Raw genomic sequence first — 19,074 nt, 5'->3', positions numbered from 1 at the left:
CTACAACTTGAGAACCACTGCTTTAGAGCTCAACTCTAATACACAGTGTTTCCCAAGTTGTATATAAGATAGAAGCAGAAGACTACCTTTGCCCCCAGCTAGGGTTCTTTAGTTTGCCCTCTGACCTGGATGCCTAGATCTGCCTCATTTCAATGACTTCTGCCTTCATTTTCCCTGCTTCTGCCTCTATTCTACTTGATTCATTCAGACACCTGGTTCATACTTGATTCATTCCTATTGTGAATCTACTGAATGAACATATTCCTGCTCTGTCAATTGGTTAGTCAATTCTCATTTATGAGCAGGCTTCCACTGTCCATAGAATGCTTAAATCACAGAACCACAGCAATCGGAGAAAGAACCTCTGGAGTGTTCTTTTTTATGCAGTCAGAACCTCTACATGTATGTCACTCTGTCTATGGGTATGTGTGTATGTGTGTGTTAGTTACACTCACATACAAAGTGAATTAAACACTATAAATATAAGCATGAAAAAATTTAAAAATAAATAACTCAGTTCTCACAAGGATATTTCAGATATGGGACACAGGCAACTTCTCAACTGTGAGGATTATAAAAATAATCTACAGAAGGGTTTGGCCAACTACATACAGCTCCTAGGTCAAATTCAGTGTGCCACCTGTTTTTTAAAATAAAGATTTATTTGAACACAGCCAGGCTTATTTGTTTACGTATTGTCTATGGCTGTTTTTGCTCTAGAATGGCAGAGTTGAGTATTTGCAACAGAGACAGTATAACCTGAAAAGCCTAAAATATTTACTATGTAGGACTTTGCAAATCTCTGGTATAGTAACAGAAACCTGCAAATCATTTTCAGGTCTCATACAGCTAGCAAGAAAAAGAAAAGTGTGTGTATATATATATATATATACACACACACACACACGTGTAAAGTTACAAGTATGTGTATAGAGATACATTTCTAGAAGTTTTCTGAGACCAGCTAAATTCATATCTCTAAAATTGATCACATTTAGTCAATAATATAAATCCTGACAAGGGACTTTTCAGAATTTTCCCCTACCGTATAATTTCAAATAATCACTTGGTTGTGACATAGAAGGGGACTTATTTTTTTGGTCTGGCTAGGGGTAACTATTTCCCTTTCTGAAGCCTGACTTTTTTTGTTTTTAGCTCAACAATTTTGTCTTTCAGCATTAGTTTGTCACAATGGACTGCCACTTTGCTGTGCCTCTGTAAGTAATTCTGAAACTCAAAATGCACCAACAGCCATAAAACAGAAAAGCTGAGCAATCTCATCACATGATAGTAAGACTCACATACCTACATGATTCCATGGGCTACTACACAAGGAAAACTTTTTTGTTGTTGTTGTTTGTTTTTTTTTTTGAGACAAAGTCTTCCTCTGATGCCCAGACTGGGGTGCAGTGGTGTGATCTCGGCTCACTGCAACCTCCGCCTCTCAGGTTCAAGTGATTCCTGTGCCTCAGCTTCCTGGGTAGCTGGGACTACAGGCAAGTGCCACCACACCAAACTAATTTTTGTATTTGTATTAGGTTGGTGCAAAAGTGATTGCAGTTTTTGCCACTGGTAAAAATAGTAGAGACATTGTTTCATCATGTTGGCCAGGCTGGTCTGGAACTCCTGACCTCAAGTGATCTGCCCGCCTCAGCCTCCCAAAGTGCTGGGATTATAGGCGTGAGCCACCGTGCCTGGCGGGAAAAACTATTTTCATATGTCACTTTGATATTATAGTACTGGATCTATTGACTAAATGAGAATTAGTTGGCTATCTCTGTCCTGACATTCTGTCCTAGCTCATACTTCCTCAGCGTGCCTTCAGGATAAAATGTCAGCTATGTAGTTAAGCTTTCTTATTTTTTTGAGAGAGAGTCTTCTCTGTCGCCCAGGATGGAGTGCAATGGCACCATCCCAGCTCATGGCAACCTCCGCCTCCCAGGTTCAAGCAATTCTCCTGCCTTAGCCTCCTGAGTAGCTGGGATTACAGGTGCCTGCCACTGTGCCTGGCTAATTTTTGTATATTTAGTAGAGATGGGGTCTCACCATGTTGGCCAGGCTGGTCTCAAACTCCTGACCTCAAATGATCTACCTGCCTCAGCCTCTCAAAGTTCTGGGATTACAGGTGTAAGCCACGGTGCCTGAGCTATAGTTAAGCTTTCTTCATTTATGTCTGAGCAGGAAAAATAAGTTAATCAATAAATATTATATGCAGATACATGCAAGTACACACATACACCCATATATACAGAATATTACTTAGTGCTCTGACCTAAGTATTTTTATATTGGCTTGTGTTTACTAATTACATTTTTTCATGGGTTCATTTATAATTGATTTATCTGTAAATACTTGCATAATAATGTCAGGTCATAAATGAATAAAAGTACAATAATTAAATAATCATTTTAAGACTTATAACATTGCTTTGGAGTTGGTGGATATTTTCTAAAGCAGACTTTTGTGCTATTTGTCTCTGCATTATTCTGTTCAGCATTTTACAGAATCATTAAAGTCTCATTCATTTTATGGCAACAGAAGTAAGAACTGAGTACTCTGGACGGGCTTGGTGGCTCACACCTGTAATCCCAGCACTTTGGGAGGCTGAGGCAGTCGGATTATCTGAGGTCAGGGGTTTGAGACCAGCCTGACAAACATGGAGAAACCCTGTCTCTACTAAAAACACAAAATTAGCCAGTCGTGGTGGCATGCACCTGTAATCCCAGCTACTCGGGAGGCTGACGCAGGAGAATCGCTTGAACCAGGGAGGCAGAGGTTGTAGTGAGCTGAGATCGCACCATTGCACTCCAGCCTGGGCAACAAGGGCGAAACTCCAACTCAAAAAACAAACAAACAAACAAACAAAACAAAACAAATTAAGTACTCTAAGGAACAGTTTAGCAGAAATGTATACTATATCACATTTTAATAAATATTTCTATGTAATTAGTCTTTGGTACTTAAAGTCCTTCAGAATTCAATAGGATGTGTCCCTGCCTAGCTACCTCCCACAGTTGCAACACAGGGCTTTCTCTCTTCTTGATGTAAGGTCCCAGAGAAGCTGCTCTCACACACGCACAGCATGCTAAGTATTGCTCCCATCTCTGTGCGTATTTTCCCTATGATGAAAATGCTTTTCTCAGTTTATCTAAATCTTATCAATCCATAAGATTCATCTAAAATGCAAGCCCCACCACAAAGCCTTATACAATAACTCCAGCCAATATTAACCTATTTCACCTATTTCCTTTCTAGCCATCTGTAGCAGCAGTCCCCAACCTTTTTGGCACCAGGGATCAGTTTTGTGGAAAGCAATTTTTCCATGGACTGGGGCATGGGGGGGAATGGTTTTGGGATGTTTCAAGCACATTATATTTATTGCGCACATTATTTCTACTATTATTACATACTCACCATAATATAGAATCAGTGGGAGCCCTGAGCTTGTTTTCCTGCAACTAGACGGTCCCAACTGGGGGTGAACAGGAGACAGTAACAGATCATCATGCATTAGATTCTCATAAGGAGGACGTAACCTAGATCCCTCACAAATACAGTTCACAACAAGGTTCACACTCTTATGAGAATCTAATAGCGCCACTGATCTAACAGGAGGCAGAGCTCAGGTGGTCATGCTTGCTTGCCTGCCACTCACCTCCTGCTGTGTGGCCCCGTTCCTAACAGGCCACAGACTGGTACCTATCTAGAGTCCAGAGGTTGGGGACCCCTGACCTACAGTACTTGTTGACTATCACAGTCACTCATTTACTTGCTCTCTCACTCAATGAATCAAAAGTATTTATTATATCAAAGACAGTACTATGCACTGGGTGACATTCATGAGTAAAACCTAACTCCTGTCTTTATGAAGTTTGGAGTCTGGTGGAGGAGACAAGTCAATAGGCCGTGTGAATTTGGTGATATATGTTCTATGATCACAGCAGGCATGGTGTGCCATGGGCACACGCAGGAGGGACATCCACCCAGGCTTGGGCTATAGGAATGCTAAGCAGCTGAGGCTATGGAGTCTGAGTGTCTGGGGTATCTGAGTTGTACACATGGTGGGAGGACCAAGAGTTCTATTACGGATAATGTTAAGTGTGAGATGCCTAAAAAGACATTCAAATGCAGATCCTGAGCAAGCAGTTGGAGGAACCAGTCTGGTGTTCAGAAGACAGGCCCACGCTGAAGATGTGCATTTGGAATTTATCATGGTACAGCTGGTGTTTAAAGTCATGTGACTAAGTGACATTCAGGGAGTGAGCATCGATTAAGAAGACCAGAGATCCATGGAATGGATCTGACTAGAACACCTCTAACAGAAGCCAGAGAAAGAAATAGGAGCCAGTGAAGCAGAGGGAAAAATCAGGAGATTGTGCTGGGCAAAAACTAAGTGAAGAAATATTTCACGGAAAGGAGAGTGGCCAATTGTGTCAAATGTTAGTGACAGGACAAAAGATGAGGAATGGGGGCAACCTTTAGATTGGTCAAAGAGGCAGTGACTGGTGGCCTCACCAAGAGTGGTTTAGGTGGCACGGTGAAAATGAAAGCCTGGCAGAAATGGGTTAGAGAGAGAATAGAAAGAGAGGAATTGGAGATAGCAATTATATACAATCTTTTGAGCACTTTTGCTATAAAAGACAGCAAGTTATGAGCCAGTGGGCTAGAGGTTTTTTTAAAGAAGCAGATTTGCATGCACGAATGCTGAGCAAATGATCAAATGAGGGAGAACAGAGGGAAAGCGGTATCTCTCTGTTCCTCTTGCTCCCTCTGGCGCTCTCTCTCTCTCTCTCTTGCTCTGCCACACTCACTTTCCTAAGCACACTCCTAACCTAAGATCCCAGAGCACCTCAGATACACATTTTTCCTAGGACTTGATGCAATGTGGTTGTTTTCGTGTCTCCCTCCTGTAATAAAGGTATACTCCATGGGGGCAGAGATGATGCCTCCTTTCCGTATCCCGTGCATTCCCTACCCACCCCACAACTGCATCTATAAAGCACATGCCCCAGAAGGAATCATGTGGTCTCAAGGTGGGAGACATCCCTGCTAGCATGTAAGCTCACATAGGAAAGGGATTTCGGTGTATCTGCTCACTACTTTATCCCCAGCACTGAGAGCAGCAGGCTTTTCACATACCTGGGCAAGTAGGATAAGCCTATTTTCTGTGATTTAATATGAGGATCTCTTCATGTTTACAAAAGTTTTTTTTCAACTAAGTTCACATATTAGAAAGGTCCTACATTATCAAAGTCTGTCTATAAAGTGAATATAATATCTATTTTCATAATGGCTGTTGGATTAAGCACACTTCAAGATTAATTACATTCACTCTTGCTAATGAATCAGAAGTATTGATCATTGTCCCTGAGGACCAAAAAACAGCTATGTGCATTATTTCATCTGGTGTGTTCTGCAGAATGGTTCTGTCTACTGTGTTGTACTATATCCTTGCATAAACTCCTTTCTGAATTAAATGCCAGTAAAAAGTTGGTCATTAATGAATACTGTAGGTATCAATTATACTCTTGGTTACCAAGAAGCTCAGAGCTACCACTGATAAACTGTAAGAATGTTAGCCAAGACCTCTGGTATACTTAGATCCCCTTTCCTTCTCATGGCTTTTGATCTTGTATTCTAACAAGCTAATTATACACATGCATTTCTCATTCAACCTCAAATTCTGTTTATAATGATGATATATAAATAAATACATAAGTATCTAGTAGCTGATTAGTTATTGTTACATTATTTAAAACATAATTGAATCCAGTAAAAGAGCCATCACAGTCCAACTACTTTCTGGAGCTCATAAGTCTCTGAAAGTTTACTTTGCAAATGCAGCTCACTGACAGCCATCATATTTTTATAGATGAGAAGGCTGAAGCCAGAGAAGTTAAGCGATGTAAATAGCTCACAGAGAAAACACGGGGTGCAGGGGCGGAATAATAGCTAAGCTGTTTGCATAATATTCTTGGTACAACATTCTAGCCAACATATTACTGAGCTACAAGTGCCTCTGTGAGTTGAAAAACCCAGCTGTGTTTTCTACGTTCTGCACTACAAGCAATAATAAAGATGAAGTAATTGTAAGTTACTTAAAACCCTTCAAAGATATTAGAGATGGAAGTTATGTATCCAATTACAAACCATCCTTCTGCATCTACAAATAACGTAAATGAAGCAATGCTGATTACTACACATTAGCATAAGAAAATAGAAGCTGCAAAGAGGTGAAGAGCATAAATCTCTAAGGAAAACATTGTAAGTAGTCTGAGTGATAGATACATTTCATATGGTTTCAGTATAAATTAAACTTTGGCTATTTGGAGTAATTTACATGCATATCCCTTAAAATGAATATAGCTCAAGCAACTGTAGTTAGTTATTAGAAACAGAATTTTTAAAGAAAAAAGTGGATTAATGAAGACTATCAGGAAATCCAGAAAATTTCTTTAGCATGACATAAAGAATCCCTGTCCTTAAAATGCCATGGCCATTCTTACCATTCTCTCTCTCTCTCTCTCTCTCTCTCTCTCTCTCTCTCTCCTGAAAGTTAAAAAAGAGTTATTGACTTTGATTAGGGATAAGCTAAAAATTCAAGGGTCTGAAATATACTAGGGAGTGCTATGCATTTTCCTTTTCCTGGAAAAACTAATCATAAAAGCCTTGCCTGATATCTCCAGCTCTCCTATTAGACTTTGAATTCAATGGATAGTCAAAGTAGGCAGGAGGAGTTGAAGACACAGCAATGGCATTTTACATTGCTAGAATACAGACTGATGCTCTAATAATTATGTCACTCAGAAATAAATATATATCTAACAAACATGGAATGTTAAGCAAACAAATAATTGCTTCCACTTCATGATCTTTATATCAAACTAATAATTAGTGAGTCCCATTTCAATCCATTTCCTAGGCTGCATTTTTTATTGTACCCATTAACCATCAATTTGAGAGGTCATTTAAATGGCCATAACCCAAAGATTCTTAGTTGCTCACTGAAAGACACGTAAGTGCCTATTAGAGGATTTAAATCTATTCTGTAATACCTAGGCATCTTTTCCCATTATACTTTTTCTTTGTGGAAAGTTACTTTTGTAAAAATAAGGCCTCCTGGGTGCCCAGATTTTGTGGATCCACTACTAATTTAGTAGCCAGGTCCAATATACACAAAACAAAGAACAATTCCAGGATGATATATAGTACAACCTAGTGTAAAAGTAAGTATGTGGTTCTAGGTGGACATAACAAATGTAAGAATTCAAAACAAAGAATAGATAGTTGCTGGCTGTATTTTATCTAGGCAGTGGGTTAGGTAGGTCTCAGTTTGGATCTTAAGGGTATGAAGGTAACACTAAGATGAATTGTAACAATAGAAGGAGATATTCTATTAGTAAAAGAGAGAGATGGTATCATGAACAAAAATAAGAAAAGTACCTAGCAAGAAAGAAGATATTATAGGGCCTGTTGATGCAGAGTTTACTAACAATATTGGCAAAGAGTAATGTATAAAATTAAAAAGAAAGTTAAGAGTATTTGAATAAGATTATGGACTGCCAGAATGCTATTATAAGCGTTGTAGGAGTCTATTGATCTTACATAGTGGATGTATTACCTAGAAATATTATCAGCATGCATGCATTTTTGCCAGAATTTATTCCTTCAAACTCTTCTAGAGTGCCTGCTATATTCTAGGCACTGAACTTAACATGGAAGCAGAAAGAAAAAAGATAATTGCATCTGTACACAAGAAATGTATGCTCCAGTGGCAGAAATTATCATTAACTTTTATCATGGTAATGATAGTAACAGAAAAATATCTTTATTCAGTTTTTTAAGTTATAATACTTAAACTATAAATTATCAAAGCTTTAGAATATATCGTGTCCTAGTCACTCATTCATTTATCCCTCAATTATTCACTCATTTGTGCAACATTTGTTAAGTGCCTACAGAGTCACTACAGTTATCAAAGATGTTTACACAATTCAAATTATTGTAGTTTATTTCATATAAAAACATATGTAGATACCACACAAGATCCCTACCAATATGACCAAAAGAAGTTTCTCTCCCTAAAATATTTTTGGCTCCTCTCCCTAAAATATTTTTGGCTCTTTGCAGAAGTTGTTCTGCCTGCCTGGACTGTCTTCCTCCATCCCTCTCTTTCAAGATTTAGTTCAAATGTCACCTCTTCCAGGAAGCTCTCTTGACTCCTAGGGGAAGTAGGTCTTTTACATAACTTCCATGTTAAGACAAACACATTCAATTATAATGATTTATCTCTCTCGCTCTTCCTTTTATATACACTTCATTGTGAGCTTCTTGATTACATTTTTAGTCATTTTTCCATCTTAGAAACTAGCACAATGCCTGACATAAGAGGTGTTCGATGAATGTTGTTGAGAGACTACCTTATAATAAGTAAGTCTGAGGTGAACTGTAGGTGATTAGTATAATATTCAAGTATATAATATATACTTGCTGGGTATATATTATGTATATTAAAACATAATAGCTGGCTGGGGGAAGGGTCAAGTTACCCAGGCCTTCTTTTGTTCCTTTAAATATGTCAAGCTCATTGCCACTTTCAGGCCACTGGGATGTTCCCCTGCAAACCCCCCACCCCCATGGTATCCTGCTGGCTTTTGATTTTTGACTTAGATCTAGTTTAAATTGCTCCTCAGAAAACCCTCCAGATCAACCAATCTCTAATAGCCTCTAGTAACTGTCTTTCACCACGATCTATTCTTATTCACTGTGTAGCTTATATCACCATCTGGTATCTTTCTGGTTCATTGTCTACTCTTCATTGCTCCCAGCCAGAATGCAAATTCTCTGAGAGCTGATCTGTTGTGGATCTTCTTTACCACTGCATTCCTAGTATCTGGCACAGCGCTTGGCATCTAGTAAGCACTCAATGCATCTATGAAACTCAATGAAAGAACGAACGAGAAATGTAAATTTTTTACTCCACAGTGGTAAACTGATGGATCAAGGGCTGCATTCAGCTTGCTGCTGAGTTTTCTTTGGCCTGCTCAGTGTTTGTAAAAATCTTGAATGATCTGCCAACTTTTAAAAGTTAGGAGATTCCACATTTTTACAAAATTTCAAAATATAGGCTTCTTTTGAAATATTGGAAGAAGTGGAAATCCAAGGCCTGCAAGCCCAACTAGCAAGTCAGTGGAAGTGAGTAATGGCTCCCTGCTTTGGAAGAGGAACGTCAGACTGTTCCAACCTCACCAGCCCCTAGATCACACATTCACATACCCTGTCTGGCCTTGAAGGTGGCTAGATTTTGGGCCTAATCTCTTCTACTAAAGCTTTCTCTGTGACCTATGCTCTACAGCACCCTCCTATAATTCCTGCAAATCCTGCCCTCATGGATTGCTGTTACACTAAATTTTGGAATATGTCTTTATAGATGACATATAGATAAAGCATCAGAACTTTTCTTATTATTATTTTTGCATTATGACATGGAAAGATTATATAATTAAATACAAAAATTGAATTCATTATACACCAGAAGAAAATCTAGGTGAGTGTTCAAATGATCTTGAGGTGCTGAAAGAAAATTATTATGAAAACATAAAAGCCAGTAAATCAGTAAGAAGTAAATATAACTAATATGACTGACAAAGAGTTATTATCCCTAATTAAACTTCATTAAAATGAACCTCATAAAATAAGAGATAAATACACTTTCAAGAAATTCACAGAAGAAATACAAATGACCAAAGAACATATTAAAAGATAGCCCATTTTACCAGTAATCCAAAAGATATGAATCAAAATGTGATTCTCCTTTCATTTATCATATGTTAATTCATTCAGCAAACATTGTTGTTCCAAATACTATCAGTTTGGCCAATATTTTTTTAAATGGTAATAATTTTAGGATTCAGTAAGACAAGTACCATCATAAACTGTGGAAAACAATTTTACAATATGCATCAGGAACCATAAAATAGTTACTACCCTGTGACAGTAATTAAACTTCTTGGAATTTATCCTAGAGAAATAATCAGTGTGGCAGACAAAGATTAATGTATGAGGATGTTAATCATAGCATAATTTATAATATCAAATACATTAGAAACCTAAATGTCTAACAATAAGGAGTGATTACATGAATCACGGTACATTCAAATGAAGAGCAATTATGTAGACATTAAAATTATGTTTTCAAAGACCATTTAGTGATATGGGAAATGCTCATGAAAAATTTTCAAGCCTGCATTTTGAAAAGAATTAAATATAACCAATCAGAGTGACCCATTCTCTCTTGCCTTATGATCCAGGAGTTATTTTTGCTTCCTACAGCTTGCTATCTAATACTTCTCCCCAACCTGAAAAGCATATAACATTTCTCCATATGCTTCTTACTTCAAGTAGGCATTAAATGCAGGGTTTCAGACAGAAGAACAGAAATTGCTTCAGGAGAGAATGAAACAATATGGTTTAATATATATCGGACATACACAAAGTACTGAACAGTGCTCTGGACTGTGTATAGTGACTGTCTCTACAGAAAGCAAGAAAATATAAAAGACCAAGAGCAAAGCAGAGAGATGGGGCAGAGAGGCATAAGGAAAACATGCAGAAGATAGAAAGTCAAAAAGTGCACATAGTTGGATTTTAAGGAAATTCTCTGCACAGCACTATAGTATTAGAAGTTAAGAAATTCCCTTTCTGAGGTACTTATAGTTTTATGTAGATCAGACAAGACACTTACAAGAAGCATTATTTGTTTCTTGTAACACCAACCACAGGAAAGGCCAAAAGGGATGTCATGGTAGAAAAAGCAGAACTACCTTACTACCATGAAAAGAACAACAACAAAAATTGAAAGTCTGAGAGCACCAGAATAAACTGTCTGCACAAAAGATGATTATAGTAAAACAAAGAGGAAGTTGCATCTTGGTTTTGGAATTACTAAACTGTACAAAGCCAGAAACCAATTTGCACAGTCATTTGCCTGCGGGAGCCCAGTGACTGCATATCCACAATGAAAACAGTGGAAACCGGACTCTACCGAATTCCTACAGCACAGCTACATGGCCACTTCTGAAGCAGTGCTTACAACCAACCACTCCTTGTGAGTTTGTGGAGGACAATAGATTCACGAGGAACTTGGCAACAATCTTAGGGATTGGCCTCCTAAGAAACCAAATATGACATCCTAGCCTAGAGAAAGCCAAGGAGTCACCTGCAGAAAGATCAGCAGAGCACAATGGTCTCTCTCCTGTGAGTGAAAGCTCATAATTTTTCATGAAAAATTGGTGATAGGGTTACCCCATAAAGAATACATTTATATGGTGGCAAGGAAATGACTCCTTCTGTCACTATAATAGAATAAGTGGACAATTGCTTAACTCTACACTGTCAGTTACATACAACTGGCCTACTTTTCTTCCATACCTATGCCCTCTTTGGGTTCTAAGAGGGACTCATGCGGACTCTTATTTAATATTTAATCTCTTACAGTGTAATCATGAGGCTTAAAGTATTCAGCAATTCAGAATCTCCTTTTCTCTTTACTCTCTTTGGTTTTGATGTTTGTTCTCTCTTTTCTTGAGGCTGCCTTTGTTTCTGTACTTCTATATTGGACTTCCGTTGCTCTACAAATCATTGCTTTTCCAACATTTTGCTTCTGGGAAGTTTTAAAAAGAAAAATTTCGATATATCCACTCCAATCATTTTCACATCATTGATATCATTGACTTCTCTTTCAACAAGTTGTTTTAACCCCTTGTAACTTTTTTTTACTACTTCTAAATTTCCACTTTTTGGGCAATTACACCATCATCTTTGCATATGTCTATTCTCCTCTTCAAGCACTGTAATAAACTCAAATTCATTAAAATAATTGGCCTTTATGCCATCTTCATTTTGAATTTATTTCATATATAGGTTGCTTTATGTTTTCTATCATCTTTCCATCTCTGAGCACTGCTTGCATTCTTTACCCTCTTTGTCCATTCTTCTCAACATGTATCATCGTCTTTTTAAAAATTTGTATTCTGTACTCTGGTTTTTTTGTTTTTTGTTAGTTTGTTTTGAGACTGAGTCTCGCTCTATTGCCCAGGATGGAGTGTAGTGGAGTGATCTCGGCTCACTGCAACCTCCACCTTCCAGGTTCAAGTGATTGTCATGCCTCAGCCTCCTAAGTAGCTTGGATTACAGTCATGCGCCACCACACGCAACTAATTTTTGTACTTTTAGTAGAGATGAGGTTTCGCCATGTTAGCCAGGCTGGTCTTGAACTCCTTCAAGTGATCCACCCATCTCAGCCTCCCAAAGTGTTGGGATTACAGGCGTGAGCCATTGCACTTGGCCTGTATCCTCTACTCTTATACTTAGTCTGCTTCAAACTGAAGTTACCTAACATAAGTCTTTTCTTTACCTTGACATTTTCACTGTTACCCCTAAGACACTGGTCATCTGAGATTGCTTTATTACATTTCTTAATGGATGTGAGGTGGTTCATTTACTGTCTGCTGGCCCATCTGTCACTCTGCTGGCTCCAGGGCAAGCTTAGCTCGTCTGGTTGTTCATTCCCCACTCAACAGCTATACAGTCAGGCCTTACTCATGCAGCTGCTCACTCATGCAAGAAGACAACCTCCCCCACACAAAGCAAGACTATCTTGCAGTCAAGAAAACAGAGGTGGCTCTATTTCCCTACTTTCTTCTTCTGAAACTTATTACTGCTCATTTTGACCTTGCCTTTTTGACCTTGCTCGTCTTCCTTGCCTTCTTCCCTCCACAGTGCTACAGACTCTAAAGTAACTCCTTGACCCTCTACACATATGGGTCAGCATGTTTCTGTGTTCATTCTAGTAGCCAATATGATTTTAATTCTCAGCCTGGGATTTTTTCTTTACTACTCACATTCAATCTCTAGCCATTCCTTTGCTAGCTTGACTCACTTTGTGTCACATGACTTCTCTTTCTCTCTAAAATGACACCTTTTCCACATCCTAAATCTCCACTTTCTGCTTCCTTCAACTTGTCCGTCATCCTGGCTTTCAGTTGCTCAGCAGCTAAAATGCTCATCTGTGTAGCTATAACTCATCTGCCCTTACCTCTTTCTGTTCTACGTAGGCATTTTGATACACTATGAGAGACCTTAAAATCTTTTCAATGAGCCAGATATATTATAAAACAATAGTGGTATCTTTTGTTAGTATCTTTTAGAATCTGACTCCTTCCTGGAAGGTTTTGTAAAAATTATAGTCATGTTCACATATATTAGACAGTTACACAAAGGGTAGAAAAGGGCATAAGAAATGTCTAAAGAGCAACCTTAAAAATAAATCTTCTGAGAATCTGACTTTATATCTATCAATGTTTATTCAATCAACTGATCAAACGCACAGGGAAACAGAAGGGAATGATTGCCAATGGGAGAAAATGATGAGAAAGAAAGATAGAGCAAGTCTCTAAAGTTTGAACTTCATTTTGTAAAAACAAAGGAGCTATCATAGACAAAATCAAATTGGCAAATGCACATTTAAAATGTTTAACTTCTAAACAAATTTGCATTCAAAGATGCCAATTTAAAGTTGATCTTCATGTTAATGGTATTAAATTTATGAATAGTGCTGATCAGGCACCTGTTTAAATTATAAAATGGAAAGAGTTCCTTCAAAAGAATTTAAAGTTCAGCCTCACTCTTCCAATCAGAGGCTGCCAGTCTATGGCTTCTACAGAAAGCATGTCAACCTACAATTCAAGGAGGCCAGAAACTACCTGCCAAATTTGTCCTGATTAGGACTGAATGCACCCCCTCACTTCACACTCTGTCTCCCCAGTAGCCACTCTTCCCCTCTCCTTCAGCACCCTCATTTTTTGCCATGGTTTATCCATGGCTCAGGCTGACATGGGAATGTCTCATCCCTTCTGGCCCAGTAGTTTTGGGTACCAAGCACTGTTTTCTTGAAGACTGTCCCTTAGCATACCTTGGGGTACATAGTCAGGCATTCTGGGAGGCTGTTCCTCTCTTTAGCCCAAACCTAGGACGGTAAATGCTGAATAAATGAAGGGACCAGAACTTGAAAATATGACAAGCCACAGATACAAAACATGACTGATAGGATGAGCAAAATAATGTAAAGATATAAAATGTGACACCTGATGGGCCAGAATGTAGATATTGTGTCCAACATCTTTTGGAGAAACACCATCATCTCCACCCTCATCATCCCCATGGTCACATTCCAATCCTTGGTTGTAGGCATTCTTCATCACATCCACCTATCAAAACAGAAAAAAAAAAAAAGAAGAAGATTGAAACGCCAGAAACAATATCTGCTTTATATTTTTATGAGATTTAACTAAAAATTGGGCAGCTTCATAAGCCTCAAAAGTATAAAAGGACTCTAAATGAAAATGGCCTTGGAAACCATCTTTATTTCAATGAACACAGAAGTATCTTCCTACAATATTCCCCTTTTCCTTGGAAATTTTTGTTTGATATTTGAATATTGATAGTGCCAAAGTTCCCATGAATTAGGAGAATCGAGAACCCCAATAAACATCCATTATTTACTAAGTGCCCACTAAGTAACAGGCAGACATGGTGCTAGAAATTGCCCTGGGAACTGAGGACCCCAACAGTGGATGGGAGACAGTACCCTCAAGGAACTTACTGTCCAGTGGGAGAGTCAGCAAGCAAGGAGGAAAACACAGTGCAGTGCCATCGGTCCTAACCCAGGGCTATGTATGTTTCTGAGGAAGCGCAGAGCAGGGGCATATACTCAAGCAAGACGTGGAGGGTGGGCCACAAGGAGGAAGGGGATGACAGAATAAAGGTGTTGTCCACGGAGGAACTAGTATTTTCAAAGGGCTATTGCACAGTGCCATTGTTGAATAAATATATGATTCATCACCACATTTAACCATAGGATAGGAAATGTGTTGGTCCTGGTAACTCACTGCTTGCAGATAGACGTTAGGCTCTCATTAAATATATATTAAATCAAACTTCACCTTATCTCTCTTTTTGTCTGCCCTCCTTGACTCCATTCTTTACTAATAAAGTGAGAGTAAAAGATTGTTGTGCCAGACTTTCGTAGGAGTTGCCCACAGCACCAACAATGGCCCTGATGTGAGTGGGGCTTAATCATCAGAGCACTGAGCTATATTATGTGAGTACATTCTCAATGCTTTTGGAACCCAATGCTTTTAAAATACACCTGCATTATTTCATAATGTGCATGCCACGAGTGAGAAAGAAAAGATAACTTCTACAATAGGAAGACACATTAATGATCTCTGTGGAATCTCTACTAGAGTCTGCACAGTTTCCCTGAGGCCAAGCATTGTACAACATATCACTGAGAAGAACAACTACAAAAAATATTAATTTTATTTTTATTTTTCAGAAAGAAGTATAAATAAAATTTTTGAAGAGTATAAACATTTTTTTTACATCCCTTCCTCATATGCTCCAATACACCATTAAACTAAAGCCAACTTTTTTCTGGCAATACACATTTGCATATAGTTTAGTATAGTATGATAAGTTAGCTAAGAAAAGTGCTTAGAGTGGATAAAACTACTGAAGTCATAAGGCCCAAATCACACAGGCCTTTGCCACCACAGGGCCTTCTGTGGTATTGGTAATGGTAGGTCATGATGTTCCATTTGTCTTGGCAAAGCAATGAAAATCAATCAACTTTTTTTTCTGACATGCATTCTCTAAATTTTTTCCTTTTAGGCTACCCAATATTGACCAAGCTTTTAAAAGTTTTCTTACCAGTTCTCTGGGTCTCATGTTAAAAAGAATTCTTTCTGCATTCTCGCTGTCATGTCTGCTTTCCATAATGGCCAGCAAAAGTTTAGATGCGTTGTTCTAGAGACACAGATTGAGTTAATGCACATGCAAAGTCTATTTCATGGATTAACGATTTCTCTGCATTTGTTTTAATTGAGATTACTAGGACCTCTTTTTTAATCAAACGGAATTTAAAACTGCTAATTTCACTTGTCTTGTTAACATTCTAAAATAGAACATCTTACTTCACTGTCAACACAAAATATAACTAATGAATCATGAGAGCTATGTTACAAGAGATATTTTAAATATTGGTGAAAAGGTACTTCAAATGCAAAAGTGACTTACTATATACCGCACTAAAATATAATCATATTTTCCCTCACTGTTTCCTAAAAAGGCATTTCATAATGACGTTTAAATAAAAAAAAAAGGTGAACAGGTATCAGTAACATATTTTACAGAAATGGTATACAATTTAAAGAATTTAGCACAATTGTTAAAATGAAATATTAATATATATTAGCAAATCGAAATCTAAAATAAATTTAAGCAACAATTAGAATTAATCTATAAAATTACAAATTCCATGTGTTAGAAATATAATATAAACTTATTGATAATGGCTTCCTAGTCTCACTATATGGCAGGCGATATGCAACTTGTTTACCTTTGGGTTGTGAAAGAATATCTTCTATTTTTGCTTAACAGAGAATGAAAATAGCTTATGTTGTCTTTGAAGTGTTCTAATTTGTTTTATAAATATATTATCTCAACCATTTCTACATACAGATATCAAAAATATTTCTGATACAATTTATAATCCAAAATAGATACTCAGAGTTACAGAAAATCTTAGCCAAGAAAGCACAATATCCTAAACATTTTGAAAGATGTTACTTCATACTGTGTTTTTAACAGTGCTGGCATAGAATTTTGGCAAATTGCAATACGAAATTAAATATCCAGGATTTATTTCTACAGTGTGCTCGTAATATTCGTTTAGATAAAAATCTTAACCTCCACACACAATCTTTGATAGAAGTACAAACGAATTGGAGTTAACATGGCTTTAAGATGCTTCTAAGTATCTCAAAGTTAACATATCATAGAATGAAAATTAAACTGAATTGTGTTTGGTCTAAATAAATAATGACCATGCAAATTTTCTTAAGGTTGTGCAAATTAATTCTCCTGGGTAGTTTTTTTTTTTTTTTTTTTTTTTTTTTTTGAGACAGAGTCTTGCTCTTTCTCCCAGGCCAGAGTGCAGTGGCACGATCTCGGCTCACTGCAAGCTCCACCTCCTGGGTTCATGCGATTCTCCTGCCTCAGCCTCCCGAGTAGCTGGGACTACAGGCGCCCACCACCGCGCCTGGCTAATTTTTTGTATTTTTAGTAGAGACGGGGTTTCACCGTGTTACCCAGGATGGTCTCAATCTCCTGACCTCGTGATTCACCCCGCCTTGGCCTCCCAAAGTGCTGGGATTACAGGCGTGAGCTACCGCGCCCAGCCCCTCCTGGGCAGTTTTAACATCAAATTCTATCCAACTATTTTCCCCCCAGAAGTACAGCCTAAAGATCATCTTAAGTGACCAATAATAGTGACGATGATGAAGATAATGATTCACACTAATGTCACTGACTCATTATGAAAAGACTTCAGTATTTTGGGGGAAAGGGAATATTATCTTTTTCTGCTCCATTTTCATTTTTTTGCAGACTTGAACCAATCCTAAAATCCACTTCGACAATCTAGTATCCCACATAAATAACATACCTAAAAGAGTAAGGTTCTAGGATTAGTGGAGAGCTTAAATCCTAGGAGTAATCTGAATAGATCTCCATGGAATTCAAAGCTAAAACCTTGGCAACACTGACAGTGCTATCTAATGAACCTACCCTCAGCAGGCCCAATACATGATAGCTTAAAAATACATCCAATTTCAGAATGCTATTGGCAATATGGTATTTTTTCTAGCCAATCTTCTTTTCTATATTATGTCAGAAGAATAGAAACCTTATAAACGGCCTAATTAAATATGAATTGAATTGATAGTATAAGAGTCTATATATACCACAAAATCAAATGAAGTATCAGTGTTAGTGCAGGAGTTTCTTCTTAAAGGAGCCAGATTCTTTTAAAAAAAAAAACAAAACAAAACAGAAATCTTTACCTATTTATAAATGAAGCATTCATATTTACAGCTCAGTTTTGCAAATGAAAATAAAAAGTAAAGGACAACAAATATGAAAAAGTAATAGAATCTCATAATAAATGAGTATATAAAGCTAAGTATACTTAAAATTAGGGATGATAACGCAATTAAATTCAGGAATGAATGACATAAAATAAAACCTTAATAATTTTTAATATGGTATCTTTTTAATGTTAAAGACAATTTATTATTTAAAGTACCCTATGCATAGAAGTCCCTTAAATTTGCTAATATATATTATTCTGTCTTACAAACATTGTTCTTATATTGGCCAACATGGAAAAACCTTCAAAGATTGTTTAGAAAAGTGCACACACCTCATTCACTAAGAAAAAAAAAAACTATACTTTAAATATTTCAAGCCAAATCTATATTTGGTATTTTGACTTATCCAACTGTCATATTTTTAAAAGGAAGCAATTGTACATACTAAAATCAATAAAAATTTAAATAATATTTTTTTAAAAAGCATTTTCATTTGAATAGTTGATAATATCTTTGTGCTGTTAAGTGATGCCCTCTCACTTAATTTTTTTTACATAGGCTTTGATTTGTAAATAATCTATATGCTTATACTTTATTTTAAATGGATGAGTCATTCAGTATTTCTGCCCATTAAGTTTAATTAATTACAAATGAAATGTAAAGGTATAGTCTTTAGACTAATGAAGGATTTTAAAAGCCAAAGATCAAGACCTCTCTATGTTGTTTCTTAATGAATTATGGTTAAATATGAATTTAAGATAAAACAACAAAAATTTTTCTAATAACTTGAATTTAAGCTGACTATCTTACAGGCCTAGGCTGGTTTCATTAACTGAAGCATGATGGTAATGGATCAAAGGGCACAAGTACATCTATGTAAGAATCACCTTTTCTAATCTATGAATAGAGCAGAAGCTTATACACATTACAACTGAAAACATGAAAAAATACAAACTAATCTCTTCTATTAAAGAAGCATTTAAGCTGGGTGTGGTGGCATGCACCTGTAATACCAGCTTATCAGGAGGTGGATGCTGGAGGATCACATGGGCCCAGGAGTTCAATATCAGCCTAGGCAACATAG

General features: G+C 37.2%; 1 protein-coding gene across 4 annotated transcripts in view; it reads right to left on the bottom strand.

Moving 5' to 3' along the window:
- ITPR2 (inositol 1,4,5-trisphosphate receptor type 2) overlaps window positions 1-19,074 on the bottom strand; it is a 501,416-nt gene that overhangs the window by 128,886 nt on the left and 353,456 nt on the right. For all 4 annotated transcript variants that reach the window (XM_003265625.4, XM_030804417.1, XM_030804419.1 and 1 more), the window contains 2 exons: window positions 15,772-15,867; window positions 14,145-14,267 (listed from right to left, as the gene is read on the bottom strand). In XM_003265625.4, coding sequence (XP_003265673.2) covers window positions 14,145-14,267; window positions 15,772-15,867 — 219 coding nt within the window. The remainder of the gene's footprint in view (window positions 1-14,144; window positions 14,268-15,771; window positions 15,868-19,074) is intronic.

The sequence above is a fragment of the Nomascus leucogenys genome, chromosome 23 (genome assembly GCF_006542625.1).
Source record: "Nomascus leucogenys isolate Asia chromosome 23, Asia_NLE_v1, whole genome shotgun sequence".
Lineage (NCBI taxonomy): Eukaryota > Metazoa > Chordata > Mammalia > Primates > Hylobatidae > Nomascus > Nomascus leucogenys.
Note: the sequence above shows the minus strand (reverse complement) of the source record. Positions and strands in the feature narration are given on the sequence as shown.